The sequence below is a fragment of the Oxyura jamaicensis genome, chromosome 15, assembly GCF_011077185.1.
Source record: "Oxyura jamaicensis isolate SHBP4307 breed ruddy duck chromosome 15, BPBGC_Ojam_1.0, whole genome shotgun sequence".
NCBI lineage: Eukaryota > Metazoa > Chordata > Aves > Anseriformes > Anatidae > Oxyura > Oxyura jamaicensis.
This window is the reverse complement of record NC_048907.1, coordinates 13,524,886-13,544,674: the sequence shown is the minus strand read 5'-3', so window position 1 is coordinate 13,544,674 and position 19,789 is coordinate 13,524,886. Positions and strand designations below refer to the sequence as shown.

At 35.9% G+C, this 19,789-nt stretch overlaps 1 protein-coding gene and 1 long non-coding RNA gene across 16 annotated transcripts in view; both read right to left on the bottom strand.

Annotated features, from left to right (window-relative positions):
- The window catches only part of RIMBP2 (RIMS binding protein 2), a 151,191-nt gene that overhangs the window by 6,365 nt on the left and 125,037 nt on the right, over positions 1-19,789 (bottom strand). For 7 of the 15 annotated variants that reach the window (XM_035340805.1, XM_035340813.1, XM_035340800.1 and 4 more), the window contains 9 exons: positions 19,587-19,733; positions 17,851-18,009; positions 14,586-15,314; positions 12,771-12,888; positions 9,568-9,720; positions 6,447-6,631; positions 4,019-4,187; positions 1,848-1,913; positions 377-480 (listed from right to left, as the gene is read on the bottom strand). In XM_035340805.1, the coding sequence (XP_035196696.1) occupies positions 377-480; positions 1,848-1,913; positions 4,019-4,187; positions 6,447-6,631; positions 9,568-9,720; positions 12,771-12,888; positions 14,586-15,314; positions 17,851-18,009; positions 19,587-19,733 (1,830 nt within the window). The remainder of the gene's footprint in view (positions 1-376; positions 481-1,847; positions 1,914-4,018; positions 4,188-6,446; positions 6,632-9,567; positions 9,721-12,770; positions 12,889-14,585; positions 15,315-17,850; positions 18,010-19,586; positions 19,734-19,789) is intronic. The other 8 variants (XM_035340812.1, XM_035340814.1, XM_035340815.1 and 5 more) reach the window with 6 other exon arrangements.
- LOC118174992 lies at positions 9,946-12,763 on the bottom strand. Its single transcript, XR_004754839.1, has 2 exons — positions 10,119-12,763; positions 9,946-10,047 (listed from the first exon to the last, which is right to left on the bottom strand). It is a non-coding gene; the product is annotated as an uncharacterized LOC118174992 (long non-coding RNA).

The window sequence follows — 19,789 nt, the reverse complement described above, 5'->3', positions numbered from 1 at the left end:
CACACACGTTGCACAACCATATATCTATAACTGACTGCGTCGATCCATATAAATAAATATTACAAATTAAGCCCGTGAGCAACCTGATCTAGTGCGTGGCATCCCTGCCTATGGCAGGGGGGGTGGAGCTAGATGATCTTTAAGGTTCCTTCCAACCCAAGCCATTCTATGATTCTATGGTATTTGAACAATCAGAAATTGACTTGTGCAGAATTTATAAGCCTTTACTATATATACATCTATCTGAAAATATTTGACCAGTGTTTGTTATTCTGATTTTTTTGATTTTGCATAATAGTGCTTAATAATACCAACTATGTTTCAATTAAATTAGGATTCTATAAATGGTAGACACAGTAAACAGTTAGGTCAATACCTCTACATCAACATTAGGAGAACTTTCTCTTGGATCATAGTCATACAGTGCCACCATCCTTCTTGTAGATACTGAATGTTGTCTGCCACTCCGTCTGTTTCTTTCTGTTCCAATCACAAGGAGAGGAAGGGAAGGAAAGCTATAGAAGTTATTTTGAACACAAAACACAAGGTGCATTTTTTCCCTGTGTCACATTCACAACAGCGCATTTGGTATTTCTCTAGCACAGTGATAAGACACCATGGGTTACCAAACCTATTAACACAGATGAAAGTTTCAAAACAGCATGTGCATTTCATAAGTAACTGACCAGTTGTCTTGCCCTCTTTATTCTAAGCCACTGCATTCCCCCCCCCCCCCCAGCATTTATCTGCAAAACTAATGTTCTGAAATGTACTGCCATTCTTTGTTGGAAGAATCAGAGTTTACCAGGGTATGTAAATAGTCAGATTTATTTCATTTTAGTTAAACTTTTACTATGTACTCCCCCACCCCCATCCCAATCACAAGGAGTGGTGTGCTTCAAAATATTCCTCAACTTTCTGCTGGGAGACTGGAATGAGAAACGGACACACTCAGCTGTCCCAAGACAAAAGAGGTTACCCATTATGTAAGTGGTCTGCAGTATTTTCAAGACTGACTACAAGAACCCATTCTCAAGTACTGTTTAAGATTCCTTTGTGGAGGAACAGAAGGAAAAGAGTAAAATAGTTTACAGGAACCACATGACACGTTTACTGATTGCTACTAAATATTTACAGAGAAGTTTAAAATGGGCCACATTTTAAACCCGAATGATTATTAGCATGATTCTTGCAGATGACTGCTGTAGCAAAGAAACATGCTTGTTAGTGCTACTTATAGACAGGCATTGAGGGCAGGTCTGATGAGCATTATGCAGTGTGACAAAGGAAATGTGGGGTTGGGAGGCACTCTATGATTGCTCTGGCAGGAGGGTGGGCATTAAGGGTTCATCTGATGTAGGAGCAAATACTGAGTGTGGCATGCACTCACAGCTTTCACACTGCCCACCAGCTGACACTGTAGCTTTCAAAGATCACCTACTTCTGCAGCAGGTGGATTGGATTGACCTTCCCTGCTACCATTGCAAGGGATTTTCACAGAACACAAGGAATAATCCAAAATGAAGGCATGGACTGTAAGAGATGCGGGACCCAATTCTCCTGTTTCCCAAACACTTGGATCAACCCGTATTTAAGTGATTACCTCAGAATAGCAATTTTTATTTTGGAGTACTTCTCTGGGGCAAGACACTACCCACAGTCAAGGGCCCCTCTATGACCAAGAAAAGAATCCAAAAAGGATTCCGTATGTATTTGCTATGTGACACTATTTTCTAACTGCTGGTTTCCAAAAGATCAAAGGCATTAAAAAATAAATCAATCTAGACAGCTCAAATCATTTCAGCTACTTTACAGCTTGAATCAAGTTATTGTTTCTTAGCACAGACCTCTTTTAGACTTTCTGGATCTGCGGTGTACAGAGCGTGTGCTCTCTTTGAAACGGTCACAGTTGACTTCAGGAAAGGAATGCATACAAATAAAAGAAGAGAAGATATGAAGCTGTTCAAAGTTCTGCTTTTAAGGATTTAATGTGGGCAAAGGATTAAGAAAATTATAGTCATATGAACACAGCAATGTAAAGTGTTTGATATGACATTAAAAATATAATTAACAACATGAGACAGACTAGCAATTAGAGCCTGCTTCTGCTAAAAGATCCACATGGGCAGCCACCATGACAGTAAGGATCTGAGCACATGGATCTCTTTACTATTCAGAATTAGTATTTAGTTTAAAATTAAGCCAAACTAACTGCTCTCCCCAATCCATTAGTGAGTGTGGGTTTTGTGTTTCTTTTTTTTTTTTAAAAAAAATAATTTTTATTTTATTTTATTGTGACTTACAATTTAAATCCATAATAAAGAAAAAAATATATGGTACCTTTGAATTGCTAAAATATTTAAAGGTGAACTGCTGGGGGTAGGTTGCTAACAGTTCTCAGAAATGTCTCAGAATAAAACTCAGTGCTTAGAAATTTTGCCCTGCCTTGGATTTTTATCTCAAATTGTCTCTCTCTTTCCAAGATAAAGACTTTCTTGATTTCTCAACTATTTGAGAAGCCACTGCAAGTTCAATGCAATGAAAAATAAATAAATAAAAAGATGATGTTTGCAGAATATAACCCTTAAACAGCCAAAAATTAAAATTACAGTGAATTACACAGATTGGTGGTTTCATTTTCACAGGTGTTCTGTATCAACAACTTGCTTACTTCAATAAAAAGAGCACTGAGCAGGACTTACAGCAGTAAGTTTCAAGCATAGCTGTTTAGGAATATATTTTCTGTATTCAGGTATGTCTTCATGATAGAATTAGAAAAACATTTAAACACTTGTTAAGCCTGCCAGGCCTTCAGTTGTGTTTACAGATGTAGCCACAGCAAGTTAGGTATCCAATTCCCCTAGGCTTCAAATGATGTAGTCCCATGTTTACATCTACTTTGCAGAATAATGCTGTGGACTGCCAACCTTACATCTGTAAGTCCCACTGTCTGCCTGTCCCACGTTTTTGAAATGTATGTGTAGGTGTATGTGCTAAACCTGGAGAAGCAGATGGGCAGTGGGGTTTCCAAGTGCAAAGGTGGGAGTATTTGTTGTATTAACATGGCATAACTCAATAAATACACAGATTTGAAAATACAGCAACTAAGAACTTAAATCACCCCTTTCCTTTAATGGGTAATAGCAATTTTAAAAATATCTCAATATCTGAGGAAGGAAAAAGAAAAAAAATTTTCTCACATTTACTAATATGTTTTTGGATACTCTAAGGTTTTATTCAATCTAAGAAAATAATTGTGGAAGACTTTGTTTCTTAGCAACCACTTTTACAGTTCACTTTTAAACAGGACTGAACCAGTTCCAGCCCTATATACTCTGAATTACACTGAAAGTTTTAAAACATATTGAGATAGTTGTTTAAAATTTACCTTTAGAAGCAAATCTAAATTAAGATACTTGCATCGCGCACCTCTGTACAACACTGAACCGATGACGTAATGCAAGTGGTTCATAACACAGAATCATTTGGCCGAACTCTGCTTTTAAAGGGGTTTGTTACTGCAATATCCATAAGATCTCATAATATGTAATTCTATCCCAAATTATATTATACATAACCCTTTGCCACCATCCCTTTAAATTATTGGTAAAGTACAAAACTGTAGAAGAGTAAAAATAACAATAAGTGACTCATTTTATTCTTTGCAGCAGTGAGCGTATCACAAAGCACTTCAGCACAGCACACTCCAAAGCACAGGGATCTTGTTCTGTGTCTATAAATCTTTCAGGTAAGAAAAAAACATTTTTTAAAAAATAAGAAAAGAAAGTAATGGATGGAGTAGTGAAGATAAAAATCCTTATCTGTGGCAAAAGCTGTGACCAAGATCAAGTATTTTTTGAATAATTCAGATACTGACACAGAATGTATCCCATAGTGTAGTAAATTGCTGTAAAATTCAAATGCATCAGCGTATAATAAAAACAAAAGGCAAAGCAGATCCAGCCAAGTTAATAGCACCCAAAATTTGGTGAAGTGATGCATATATACTTGCCCTTACCTATTTTCTCTACTGGTGTGTTCAAAGGAAGAAAACCTTGTTTTAGAAGCTGATCCATCATCTCTTCATCATCTGCTTGGATCTCAGAGACCATATTACATGGGATAAGGCCAATTCTTGTACAGGTTTCTCCACGATAGAATCCATCGGCATCTTTGTCCCCATAAACCTGTCATTTAAATAATAAAGGTTAATAAAGGTTTTAGTATTTAAGATCTTTATTAAAGACAGAACAGTTATTAAGGTATAAATAGGTAATTACGGTACAGATGTGAAATTAGTTTTTTACTACTATGACTTACATTACAAGACTGGAAATGTTAATTTGAATTTTGACTTCAGTTTCTTAAAACAGAAATTGCATTTTTTTTGTTAGCATTGAAAAGCATAAAAATAAGAGAGACCTCTGAAAGGCATCGGTTTCCCCATGTGCTAAGTTAAAAGCATGCTTAACTATTTACATAGATGTTTATGGAATTATTCATATAGCACTGCTTCTTGGTGTCATATGAACTATATTCAATAAAAAGCATTTGCAAAACTATGCCCAAGTTTTGTTATTTTGATTAGAACTCATATATGATCAAAAATAAATAAATTATAAAATGCCTGTTTAATACCTAATACTTGATGTATATACTTACTTAAGCTCCGATAGTGTTTTTACAGAAGACATTAAGCTACAAGAATAGCATGAGCTTTCATCAATGAGAACGGGTAAATCCAAAATTTGTCTTAATTTCTAAAAATGCAGTCAATTCATAAAGTTTGCCAATGATACAGAGGCCTAGGTCTAGGACTGCACAACATACACACACACACAAAGAGATATTCTTAACACAGAATTGATGATTGTTTCCTTTTTTTTTCAGGCAAAATCAATTGCCTTCTTTTCTTTAAAAGCAAACAAAAAATCCAAACCAATTCCTTCAATTCAAAACAGTTTGTTAAAACTGACCTTTTAATAGCCTCAACTTTCTCGAACAGGAATCTTTTTCAGTTTTAACCAAAACATGTTCATAACTTACCTGGCACCATTACTACTTCACACAATACAGCATGTGTGACTGTAATGTACGGACAGACTTCACACAACTGCTCAGGTAATGTACAAAAAGTATTTTGGAAGTGCAAACCAATCCACATTCACAACAATTCAATGAGAAATCAAAACCAGTAGATCACATAGTTACTACCATGGTCCAAGATATAAAGTTAATATCACTCAGAATAAATATCTGATGTGGGGACTCTCTAGACGTTTCAGTGACAAATGTACTATCAGTGAAAAAATAATTAAAATACCTGAATGAAACAAACATTGTTGGAAAAAAAAAAAAAAAAAGTTATTTTCCGTATATTTTCCTATTTTGGGCATAAATTTATATCATATCATCTAAAGAGGTAAGACAAATATTGAACCAAGTATTTAACATATTAACATTAAAAAATTGTGATTTTGTAGAATACAATCCAACACAGTGGAAGGAAGGATATATTTTAATAGCTTAAGTAACAGTTTTTTATCTTTAAAGCAGATAGTTTTACAGATAAGTGTATGTATTTTTAAGTTCAGTTTCAGATTGTACTTAAATCTCAGTTAAACCCTGGACCACCAGCAGCCCTTCCTTCTCCCCTCCCTCATTTCCACCCATTTTGCACCAGATAGCTTAGATACAAGGCTATGGAAAGAGATGCTTACACCTGCTGATTCAACAGAAAAATCTGCTAGCTTTTCAAAATCAGAACAGCAAACTGAACAAATTTGCCTTGCAGCTGCACAATCATAATGAGGTAAGCTGTGACAGAGGGCATGCATAAAGACACGGATGGAGTGTAACACTGTCTGCCACCTGAAACAGGCTGATCTGTCTTCTGCTCCCTCTTCAAGGAGCAGCTTGTGCACCTTACACCTGAACAGCCAGAGAAGGATGTTATTTTCCCAGTTTCAAGAGAGGATGACTCTGGAAGAGAAATACCTAATTTTGGACCTTATTTCAAGTGTATACATGCTAGGAGAGTTCAGTGTTTAAAAAAATACAGCAGCTGCAGATACATTACGGAGGTCCAATGCTAAGCACATTTACAGTACCTTTGCAGTAAATAGGTCAATTTCTGAAGCAGTATATGGTTTGTGGCAATAGACACAGGGGACGTCAGAGTCACAATTTTAGTCTTTGCATCTAAATCTCAAATTGAGTCTTTCCCTAGCTATTTAACACAACTTTGAGATTTCTTCCTATTGCCTAATTATATTTAAGCAATTAGCAGTAGATACTGGGTTCCAAATCCGATTAGATTTACAGCCTGAACCTCTAGAGGAAAGAAATCTTGGACTCTTGTCACTCAAGTTGCGCTCTCCACTGGAAACAAAGGACACGCTGTTTGTAACAATGGGTCCTTTGTTTCCTTTGTTTTTAGATCCCACCTTAATGATCTGTCCTTCTTTAAATGGCAGCTCTTCTTCTGCAGCATCCGGATTTGGGGACATTGTCAGCGGATCATAGTCAAAGAGTGCAACAAATATTCGAGTAGAAATATCTTCTGTGCCAGGATCTGTTTCTGATTCTTCATAAATATCTGGAGAAAGATGGTCATGACCACCATAGCCATCTATGAAAGTAAATTCAGAAAATAGCAATTCAGTAATTTGGCCTCATTTTTTCAACTATTTCAGTTAATATTTGAAAAGTGTTTGGAGTTTCAGTGAAAACTTAATGCATGTCCTATCAAGTTTGGCATTTTTTTTTTATTTTTTTTTATTTTTTAATTAGCAAGGTGTAATTTTTTAAAGCATATTCAATCTGCATGCACTGAATGTGGTGTTGATCTACACCACACTGACATTTACACAAGTGAATACAACTCAGGTAAGAAAGCAATTTTTGTTAGGGTTACTATAGTTTGCTATAAATTAGTGAAGCATGTTAAGAGTGACAGAATGATGATTCTGATAGGCATTAACATTACTGCAAAAATAACCATGCTTTGGATCCACCTGTTTTCCAGCACAGCTGCTTCTGCTCTTCATGGACACAAGAAAGCACATCCCAGCTGTGTTGACATACCATGTTTTAGGTATGAGGTTTAAAACGTGGTTATAACCTCTTCTCTCCAGACAGGTAAGAAGAAATATATTTCGGTAGTGTTAGTTGTGCCAGAGATGGAACTACACTACTATTTTGCTTAAACACAGTCAATAGTTAACATAGACAGCAATGCCCCAAAGACACCCAAACCCTATAAAATATGATAAAATCCAGGAGCAATGGTTAGCTATGACTGCATTTAATTATACGCTCATTAGGAAGGATCATCCACGAACATCACAACACTTGACACTGTACTGTTCTCAGGCCACTGCAGGGTACCAAATCAATTAGGACTTAAAAAGTAAGAATGAACTTTTTGTCTCATAGCTTGCAGACATTTCAAGTTACCTGGAGAAGGCATTTAGTCCCTGATTCAACAATATATTTGAAGATGGACTTCAGTAAAACTGAATTAGTAAACTAGGCCAAAATGTCTAACAGTGTTTTGTTGACAGGTTTCGAATGCTTTTAATTTTGTTTTGAAAGAGCATATAGCAGTACTTTCTCAAAAAAAATCTTGCTCTTTCAAGACACATGAAGCTGAAGACCCAAAAGCATGCAAAATGACAAGCCGCTTCAATACAACTATTTTCCAAGTCCCACTAACTTGAATGGGAGTCAGATACTTTTGTTCTTTGCTGAATCAATACTTATCGAGTTTGCAAGATCTTTCATGCAGATAAATTGAGAATATATTATGAACTACAATGCAAATGTAATTTACCTATATATATCATTTTTTTTCAAACACATTAATACAAGTTTTACTCTAATAATCTTTTATAAAGACATTTTTTTGGTAATTGTTTAAATATTTAATATGTAATATTTCAGGAAAAAAAAATAAATAATCTTTTTGCTTCAATTCCAGATTTCATTCAACATTTGACACATTTAAACTACCAGAAAAAAATTCAGAGGGTCACAGCTTTACGGGAACAGCTATTGACTCTTGGGTCCAAAGTGCAAGAAAGAATGAGAATAGGGAAAAATGCAGAACAGCAAAAGGGCAGGGAAAAATTCCAGCCAAGAAGCTTTATGCAGGCACAAAGCACAGAAAGGGTGTGTGAAAGAAGTGCACATATGGGACAGAAAGCAATGGGACACACAGGGTGGGATTCTTCTCTGTTCTGTTCTCCTCTCATAGTCATATCACAATCTTTATGTGGTTTATACTCGGGCCCACCAGGCAACATAAAACAGGAGGTTGAAGGGGTGGGATATTTTGATTGTTAATTTTTAAATTAAAAATACCAATGTTTGCATCTGACTTCAACTGTGATTAACAGGACTTAGGTGCAAATATGAATTATGGCCATATGTATCCCAGTTAAAAGCACTAACTTGTAATAATCTGACTCATGATAGTGAAGTTTGCTTCACTGAATGAGAACACAAATAGTCTCTTTACTTGCTCATTAGCCACTTACTCTCTTATGAAGTATATATCATACACATATATAATTGTGTATGTAAAATCTTAAATCTTTGGATGCAGCCAGCCAGATTCCCAACTGATGTCAATTTACTGTAGTTGCATTGAACTCACTAGCTATACGCTGATTTACACAAGTTGGTGATCTGGTTGTAAGATGTGTTTGCTTTGAAACCCAGCATTAAATTATAATTTACTTAACTTTCAGGGTCCATTTGCTTCATTTCAGAAATCAGAAAAAAAAAAAAAAAGGAAAAAAAAAAAGTAAAAAAAAAAAAAAAAGTGTTTCCTAGATCTATATACGGCCTAGGCTGCTTTTATGGGTTAAGTGTTAGACACTTTAGTTCACTATGTTATGAACTATGAAAACTGAGTTGTTGATCATGTGATGATTTCTATGTTGATGAAGCAGCAAATGCTGTCAGTAGTGGGTATAATTACCTTACTCATGTAATACAAGTTTGTTATTATGATGTAATTATATCTAAAAATATGAATATTTTTTGTCTTCACCAGGGGACCAAGCCAAAGACCTGTGTGGTTAATGAAAAGACCCTGAATCATCGTTTAGCCCAAGCCACAAATCAGATTAATGTTTGGTAACAGATTCCTGTTATTGAACATGTAAATCACATTGTGATTTACCAGCTACTGTTTGACCCTGTCCAATCTATATTAATCAAGTGAAAATGTGCTCATTTTGATGAATGGTTGTTCTGGTATATACAGTAAATATTGACTGGCATTAGTAGCAGTGTAGCTTCACAGAGGTTCATGCAACGCAGTGTGCTCAGACTCAATTGAGTATGGAAAAGTGGCTGCACAGCAGTTTCAGGACAGAGGACTAAGGGCTGTTGTCCCTTACAGCTGAGCTGGAGAGACTTACCTGACAGCAGACAGGACTTAAGAGCTAGTTCCCCTGGCATTCTGCATTGCATGCAATGTTGTCATACATAACCACACTTGTTAACACGCAGCTCTAAAACGTGTCTGTCATAAAGGATGAATAATGTTCGGCATACCGTATCTATATTCAGAGGCCATGGTACGCTGCTGAGGCCATTTCTTGTGTCCACCAATGCTGCGATAATAAGCTTCTTCTTTTACAGGTGAAATATTTCCCTCACTACCTGACCGAGACCGACCGCCTTCACTGTTACTGTCCATTGTAATTTCTACGAAGAAAAAGGGAATGATCTATTAAAACATATTGTATAGTCGCCTTTGTGGAGGCTCCTGCAGGCAAGTTTTGCCTACCTTCTTTACTAACTTGCATATAGTAGGAAGGCTAAACACTGCGTAAGCTTTGCCAGATGTCTCAGCCTCTAGAAATCCTCCTTCAGCAGGGAAATGTGCATCTCCTTTTCTAAAGCTTTTTTTTTTTTTTTTTTTTTTTTTTAAATTCACATGGTAAATATTATTTGTTAGATCTTTGGATGGGAATCATCTGTTATTATGAAGTTTAAATAATCCTACCTGTCAGATCTGCAAGGTCAAGAGCACTGTAAACTATGTTTCACCTTCTAAAGTATCAACCCCAAACCAAAAATTAATTAATTTACTTAAATCCTACCTGCAACAGTATACCAGCCCAAATTATTTATAGCTTAATGAAGAAAATACTTCAAAGAATTTCCTAAGAATTTAAATTCTGGAACATTTGGAGACAGATTTGATATTTGGAATCCTGACAATATTACAGTGTTGAAGGTCTTTCCCTCTAATTTAACGTGCCACTGCTGCTTTGAAAACTTCCCATCATTAGTGAAGCTGAGTAACTTAGCAAATACTCCAGGCATATGTGTGAAGGAATAAGCCACTGCCAAGAAATTTGGAATCCACATTTTTAAGCTGTGTACGGAGACCAACAACAGTTTCACATATTTAAGGCATCTAAATTTTGGCATATTCTAATGACAGAACCATCATAATTTCATTCTTCCAAAACCCACTTGCAGCCATTATTAATGGGAAACTGTGAGTGGGAGTTTTGAAGTTGCTTCAAGTTTATTCACCACTCAACTATATACTTCTGTGTGCCATATTTTTAACTCACTATACTTATCTGACTTGCTGATGTATTTCATGTCTTCTAGATTTTTTTCCCCACAAGTTTCCAGGAAGTAACTTTTGTGCAGAGTTTTATCTAGTGTTTATATTAGCTTCATTTATCCTCAAAGTGATTTACTACTGTGTGATGCTGACAGTGAGAAATAATGTATACCTGTCTTTCAGCAATTTTAATCACTAGTCTTTCAGCCAGAAATTTGAAGTCTTGAAATCTAAGGCAGATTTGGCCTTCCAACAGCTTCCCAGCATTTTTTAATGATTATGATTTTTTTATTTGTTTTTATATATTGTTCTTAATGCTCTGTAGTTTGCTTGTTATCAACATTAGACAATGTTGTAATTTATTCCAAATGGAATCCCAGAGAGCACCTGTGGATTGTACATCATTCAAAATACACTAATTCATTCTTTTAGTTGCATTGAAAGAAATAAAATCTGTGATTTTAGTTTGTTTATTAATCTGCTTGACTGATTATAAGAAATTAATTTATCTGATTCCTAAACTGCTGCTATTGAACTGCTAAACAAAAGAGTCATTACTTGGTAGAATTTGTATTCTAACTTTGTTGACAGAAAGTGAGTTCTGATAAATTTAATCTCCTCCCTTATTTTTTAATTACAATCAAAATTAAAAGGAAACCCAAAGGTTTACATCTTCAAAAAAACAAACAAGCAAAAAACTGTCTACTCTCTTGCTATTTATAAAAGAAAATAAATGTACACATAATATAAAAGAATTCATTAATTAAAACTTGGTTTAAGTAGTCCAAACATAAGCCAGGAATCTTTATTCCTGAGAAAAACAGGCTGCTTTCAGGCTAGGAAAAAAAAATAAAAATCTAACATCCTTAACACGATCATCTGAATGCTGTTTGGTTCAGCTAACAATAACCCATCAACAGAAGCACAGGAGCCTCCCTGGAGTTGATTCTCCCCCATACCATTTTCATATCAGTGTAATTCCATTGATATCTGTGAGGATTATCCTGGTTTACAGAAGGATGTGGGAAGAGAATCAGGCTTGTGAAACAGCCATGCTATACTGCAAATGCTAAGAAAGTTTCATGCATTACAGCTCTGCATGTGTTGTGATCTACAGTTTCTTTCATTAACAATAATTACTATACACCAAGTATAAATATAATTGTGTCCACTAGGGGGATTTTGCTTTTAATAGACAGTACACTTTTAATAGACAGTACTGGTATTTTAGTGTGACCCATGAAAAGAGAAATATTTAAGATTTAAAAGTAAAAGCATTCCTTTATGATCAGTCTCTTTCCTTCTGATAATCCCCATTTGTGATGTCGCTCATCCACATAAATGTCAGGTGAGAACATCCTGACACTGCTTCAGGCTCCTCCTGATGATATTCACAAAGTCCAGGTTAGGGACATGAACCTAACTGGTTTTACATCTTCATGGAGTAATGTTCTGCTAATAGCTCACAGAATTCTTTCTGCATTTGTTTCGCATGTGTTTGCTAATTTTTCAGTGTACATGTTCCTTATTTGTCAGTCTAGAGTGCAAGTTTTAACAAATACGCATTCTTCCATAATGCCTTGATTCCATTATCTTTTCTGCACTACTTTTTGGATTTTCTGGTATACATCAGCATACATTTTAAGTCATAAGTAAACCAGAATAGGGATGAAATATCAAATCTAGTAAATATATGCTAGTTCTACTAACCTGTTGCACTTATCAGCTTCCATTTTTTCTTGTGCTAAATTCCAAAAAGTAGTCAAGAAAATGGAAAGTGAATGCAAAATAATGGTTGATGAATGGGAAGATGGATGGATGAATGGATGGTTGAATGGGTACATTTATTTTACTGATCATATGCCTGCTTGCATTATCATTTGTTTTGGTAATATTTGATTGTATCTAACCTTAAGCAAGCTTCGAAAAGCTCCAACACCCATTAAATTCAATGAAAACCATCCTGGTGATGTTGATGTCTATTGATTCAGCCCCCTGACACCCCAGTATGCTTACGTTTAGCTCTTATTTATATGAAGACGTTTTTAGTTCAATTTAATCTCATTTAAGTAATTAAGAGAAACCATGGCTCAAGACAAGTGTCCATTGTAAGGACCACCCTCCCAGCTCTGAGGCTGCAAAGAACAGAAATTCACCAATCTGTCCAACTAACCAATGGAAGGGACCAACATTGGTCGAGACCTTTGTGGCACTGCACTGCCATGAGAGGACCTTCGCCCTGCATGCTCCGCCCTTTCAGGCCGTCCTGCAGATGATGGATTACCTAAAAGCTAAAAAAACAACAACAGAAAAAACAGGTTTGTAAGTTACATGCATGATAACACTATGGTTATATGGTTGGACATTGATCAGGTCAATCACATTTGGAAGCATAAGCTCTAAAGGCAACTAAACTTAGTTTTTAACTGAAAGGTTAGCTGAAAACTAAATACTGTTGCCTGGCAAACCTGCAAAAGAAAAAATGGTTCCCTGATTTATGGCAGAGATTTTGCAACCAGCAGTCATATATTGGAATAAAAAGAAAAGAAAAGAATAATTTTGGAAACATTCTTTTGCCTTTGTTGTTGCTACTATGACATTATAATCTCCTGAAGAGTAGTGCAACCAGTCATGAGAGCTGACAATATCAGGCTACACTGAAAAGGCAAGCATCTCTTTGTTTTCAGCTATATAGCTTTGTCCAGTTCACAGCATGTGAACAAGTGTATATCCTTCTGTCTTTGAGCACACTGCTTTTCTATAATGGCCTTCAACTGTTAAAGCCTTTTAGAAGTTATTGAAACATGTAGAAGGGAATGTAGACGTTTCGTCTTACACCACAGCTGTCTCTTTCTGTTCACTTGCAGAAAATGTTGCTATTTTAATAACAAAATGGTACTATTTTAATGCTTTCCAGAGTCCATCATGCAGCCATTGAAATTAACACAGCTTGGGCACTAATTTTAATGGGAGAAATTTTTAAGGATTGTTTCAGAATAACTGCTGGGCTAGAAGAGCAGGCAGCTGATTTCTATCGTTACTTGAAATACATTTCATTTGAGATCTCCACTCTGGATTGCTGTAGACTGAGAGGATAAAGAAGTTTGGTCTTTTGGGAGCAGGGAAACCTATGGATGCATCTGTCAAAGCATGGAGACTTTGGACAGAAATGCAATTAGGCAAGATCACGCAGAGGCATCCTTGAAAGATATGGAACAGCCCTGGCTCTCCCTTTCAAAGAAGCTGTTTGCCTGCATTCTCATGCAGAGATGCAGTCTGCAACTTCAAAGGCAAGAAGAGATTATCTAAACAGGAAAGCAAAGTAGTGACAGTGCAGAGAGAAGGCAGAAAATGGAAATATGATGAAACCTGTGACTCCCCAAATCTGAGTCATGTTCACACTGGGGAGAATCTTGATTCTTGTCCAGAGATGGTTCATGATAAAGAGCACATCCTAAAAATTCTGAGTGAAATGAACAAAAACAACATGATGAAATGGATTCCTCAAGATATTTAAAATAATAATTACTGATGAAATATTTTTTCCAATTAAAATGCAACATTTTTTTTTTTTTTTTTTGAAAAGCAACAATTAGATGGGCAAAATAACTAAAGACAATATTTTGGAAAATTATAGTTCAGCTAACCCTTAATTAAAATTTAGATTCAGTTGTCCTTTAATAAAAGCAGCCATTATTGTAATTTTTTTCTGTGGGAAAATCATTGTAAAGCAAATTAAACTGATTTCAGCATGACACAAAAGATGACCGTAAAGCAAAATGTGGAATAATAAACGAAAATGAATGGGGAGAAAAAAAAGGGGGGTTGGGATGCAGCAGATAGGTCCAAAGGATGGACTCTAAAAATTAACTCAGGAAAAAAAAAAAAAAAGAAGAAAAAAAGAAAAAAAAGAAAAAAAAAGTAGCAAGAGAAAGAAAACAGACTGATTTGGCAAGCAGATGTTAGAAGGAAGATTTATTTCACACACCAGAGAGTCTTCTGCATCTCTGTGGGATGGCTTTGCAAGTGGACCAGCGGTCCTAGAGTCAGCCATTTTTATGTCGGTCTTCCAGCCTCCCTGAATATCTTCATTAGACAAATTATCTGTTCTATTACATTTCTGAGCCTCATACTTTTTCTCATAACTGGGCTTGACCTGTTCATTCCTGGGATCTACAAAGGAAGGACCCAAGTCACCAAAATCTTCTTCAATGCTGGTTTGTCTTGTTAAGGTTTTCCTGCGAGCAAGCAAGGGCCTCATGCTTTTCCTGCAGGAACAGTTAGTCTCTGCACAACAGCTAGATGCAACATTGGCAGAAACTGAATCACACGCATATCTGAAAGTAAAACGAGATTCTTCTTCTTCACTTCCACAGTCTAATCCACTGTCTGGGCTTCTTGATAAGGATCGGCTATATTTACATCCTTTGTCACCTCCAGCAATTTCCTCCATGCCTGAAATTCTGTGCTTGGCTGCATACCAGAAGTTGTGCTGCTGGTCTTGATTGTAGGGCCTAGGTGGTCTAGAGTCTCTAGCTATTGTGGGATTCTTTTTATAGGGCATACCTAAACCCTGCTTGTACAGCAGTTCAGAGTATTCACCATCCTCTTCAGCTACTTCTGGAATACTGAAAAGCTTTTTACTGTGATGTATTTGTTGTGAAAAGTCAGGCTGTTCCAAAAAAGTGGCTTCAGTGGTCTTATTCTTATCGCACTCCTTAAGATTATGTAATGTTAAAAACCAGACAGGGAACAAATAGTGTGTGACAAAAATAAAATGGGAGGGAAAAGGGAGAAAAAAAAAATAAAGACAGAATTAGTTTTAGAGCAATGGCAAACATAAGACATGCAGCTTATTTAGTGAAAAAGATGTCATGCTTTGAATGAGCATCTGTGAAAAATAAAGACATGATTAAGAAGTTGCAGGGTGTCAGATACAACATGAGAGGTCAGTACAAACAGCTGAGTGATGCTCTAACAAGAATAAACCCATGCATTTAAAACAAAGCAATGGAAACTGCATATAGGTTCCAGCATGGTAAATGAGAATGACATTAAAACATGGCTCTAATGCTTAGTACTTTCCTTGCCCCATCCCAAATTGCAATTTAATTTTTCTTTGTAACCAGAACCCTTATCTGAGAATGAAAAGTTTGTTATAACAAGCTGTCTTGCTTTGCATATGTTAAAGTAACCTATATGAATAGCAAATATTCCTAGATCTCCTGCCAGAGGAAAAATATTTTGCAAACATCATTAAAGAAGCTCTAGTTTCCTTTGTCAAAATGTAAATATTTATATATATTAAAAAAAAAAAAAAAAAAAAAAAAAGCCCCATTTCCATTTTTAAAGCTTGGCTTCCACAGAAAGAACCCTGAGAAGCAGGCTGCTCTCTGATGTCTCTTGGTTTGCACTGTCATATCTTTCTCAAAGTAATCTTGTACCTGCTTGATAAAACCAATATTTGAGAATCAGCCTATTAGTAGAAGAAGTAAGTGGAAGTCTCTGTTTACGTCAGAAGTAGGTAAAAACTATCCCAGCCTGAATAAAATAAGCATTCTGATCATGATAGATACAAGTAATGGGGAACAACAGTTTCCCAATAAAGCAAGTATATATCTGCATACAAAACATTTTCTTGTTACTTGGGAGAGAATACTCAACTACAGCTGAAAGTGCATGGTTGGCATACCTTCAGATGCAAGAGAAACAGGAATCTGTTTACATTATGGAAAATTCATTAAATGTGTTTTTCATTTTTTGTTAACTACTGCTGTTGCAAAGTGAGATTGGATCTAGTGAAAGAGGGGGAAATTATCAAACGCTTTGGGATCAGAACATGACCTACATTTCATATCAAAAAACTTATCAACATGGTGGGCAATATTCTACAAATGAGACTCCAACATCCATGAGTCCTTTCCCAGGAAGTACTCACACTGAATTCTACTAAAACTGAAAATCAACCATACCCTCCACCTACACTAATACATCGAGAGAAGTATTAACACGTCTAAAATGATTTACTACACCAAATAAGGGTCTGGATCACCTATTTAGATATCAAAATTGGCAACACTATTGTAAAACGAAGAAGTAGATGTAATTTCTGATGCATAAAGAACAAGAACAGTCTAGCAATAATTCACTTTTTCCCCACAGGAAAGGGACAGAAGCATATGCAGAAGGATTTCAGTTTGAACCTTTATGATAGCAGAAGAATTGAAACACTAATTATTTTTCTTTTGAAAAAAGTACCTGTCTCATTCCAGATAGTATCAGAATAAAAGGGCTGAATTTACAGTACATGTTACAGTACTGGCAGTTACATGGCAGTTACAACAACAGTCAGAATTCTCCTATACGTGAGAACATAGCATTTTTTTTTTTTTAGTCAAATAACAGCATCGGAAAGAAAAATACACCTGGGGTTTCCCTTATCATTCAAGTTATCGAACTTGCTAAGAAAACAAAATTTAGTATAATTGATAGACACATATAAAAAGCAGTTACAATTTATACATACAAATATGAGAAATTTATATTCTGCATTGGGTAAGTTCAACATTCTGCATATAATTAATTGCTGCCTTCCATGATAAATACTCCTCTGTTGTGATTAAGCAGTATCGCTGATAGATATTTCCTATTGTCTCTGATTGACAGGTGATTATTAAGGTGATTCCTTAATAATCAAAGCACAAGAATTTCTGATAATGCATTTATCAAACAAAGTTCACCCAAATCCCCTTCTTACAAGTGTGCTTTTAAGTCAGAGGAAGAGATGGCACTGCACTGAAAACAGGAAAAAATTCCTTAGACATGAAAAGCCTAAGTTTTTTTTTCCTATATGAATGCATGTTTATATAAACCTTTTTGCCCAGAAACAACTCATTGTCTGGGTAGCACATGCAGTATATTGTCATGTAAACACGGGAAAAGATCCTCGATATAGATCAGAAATTGCAACTTCCACAACTACATACAGGAAAATAGTCAACTAGCTAAAAGATTAGCTATCCAAATATAGAAGAACTAAAGGAGAAAATAATAATAATAAAAAAAAAGATGCCAAACCAAATGCATTAAAGGTAGCCTCGATATCATACAAACAATTTTTGCCCTAGTTCTAGTTTTATACAACAGTGTTAGATTTAATTGTCTACAAAATCCATAATAGGCTAAAAGAAATAGTTTGAAGGAAGAATAAAAATATGGAGGTATTCTTAAGGTTTCTCTGCAGTCATGCTTACCTTAAGTGCATTGTGTGAAGTCACACTGACTCGTCGTCTTCCTCCATCCTCCAGCTGCATTTCCGAGTACAGCTCTTCTTCATCTTCCTCCATAATATCAGACAAGTCAGAACCTCTGCTGCTCTCCGTATGGTACTCTTCACCATGGCAATAGTGAGGCTAATCAGCAGGGTGAGGGAGAAAAATCTTTACCAACTGACATTGAAAATCTTTGTATACCACCAAGAAGGACTAAAGTATTTCTTAGGTTTGAATTTCAAGCCAATACTACATACAAATCACATCATGCAGCTTGCTCCTCTGTTTTAGCAGAGAGATCACATATAAAACTTTTTGCCCATTTATGCTCCCAATTCAAGAACTCCAATCTCAGTCTCACAGGTGACCCAAAAAAGAATGTCTGCATTCAGAGCACCAAATCCAGTTTTAGTCTTGATCAAATTCCCATAATTTAGAAGTCCTTCATGCATTGGTAGACTTGCTGGCCATATTGTAAAAGCCCTAGGATAATTCACATATCATCTGTTCTTCACAGCTATGTTACATCACATTATAATTTAAAAGTGATCAGCACTTAATTATTGCAGGATGTTACCCGTCATTGTATGATACAGCTAGCTGATGGAGTTTGAAGTTTTCATTCGTGAAAACAGTGTAGGAATAGACTGCTATGATCTTAATGTTTTTTGTTTGTTTGTTTGTTTAAAAAATAATTCAAATATTTCAAGTTCTTATTAACTTCCAATTAGTTGGAAGATAAAGAGGAGAAACTATGTCTTACTGAATTGCTGTTGTTAAATAGGAGTGGCCTTGGTTAAACTTTTAAGCCAGAACATTACATTTAACAAACCAGATCATAAACTAAACTCACTGTACATTTTTTAACTGAACTAAACTCACTGCACATTTTGTAAGCACAGCATGATTAGATATATTAAAAAATGGGAACCACTGTACGTGAAGATGGAATCAAATCTTGAAGCTGCATGTTGAGGAACATTTGAAGTTTGGAGTAATGTTTACAAGTGCTTGAGCTTCTGTACTGAACTGAACCAAAATTCCAGAAAGTCTCCAAATTGGTACAAAAAGAATGAAGGCCATTGCTCTGACCCTTCAACAAGAGAGGTCAGATGTTTGGCTAACAAGATTATTCAGCCATGTCAAGACATAAGGAAATATCTCTTTGCTAGAATTCACAACTCTCTTGAAAGTAATGTAGTAAATTCATGTTTGTTTCCAGCAGGATCAGACTAAAAGCTGCACAGATGTGGAAAAAGTATTCTGGCAACATCTCTCTATTCCTCACAGCATGCAAAATATGTATGTATGTTACTGGTTTTCTGCTAATTAGGATTACAGGTTATGTCTTTTATGGTACACAGAAATCCTTCCCCCTTTCCTTTTTTTTTTCCTCATGGAATGCTTTCATATGCAAGAGTAATGCATGATACAGAAGAAGCTCAGAGCCCAAATGTGACATTTGAGTCACATTTGTTTCATTTCTTTCTGTTTCCAGTGCTTAGGACCACTTACTTGGGATAACAACCGATAGATACACGGTGCCAAGCATTCAGCTCCCATAAAACAGCATAATGCTCCAGTAATTCATCTACCTACCCACAGTTTTGCCAGTATGACTACAATAATCAGTTGATACCCGGAATGGCCTGCTGAGCTTCACAAAATACTTGTTTCATACCAGACAACTGACACAAGAAAAATACCCGGGTACTTACATGCTTTCCAAGTTCTGACCCTTTCAGAAAATCATCAACTGAAGCCCCCCTCCTTTTGACATTAGGAGAATCATAGCCATCTTCCTCATCATCTGAGTTAGCATACTGGGCTGCATTGCTCCTTTCACTAAAAACACTTCTCTCCATCTATCAAAGCAACAAAAAATGGAAAATTGTGAAGACTTGATCCTGCAACCAATGAA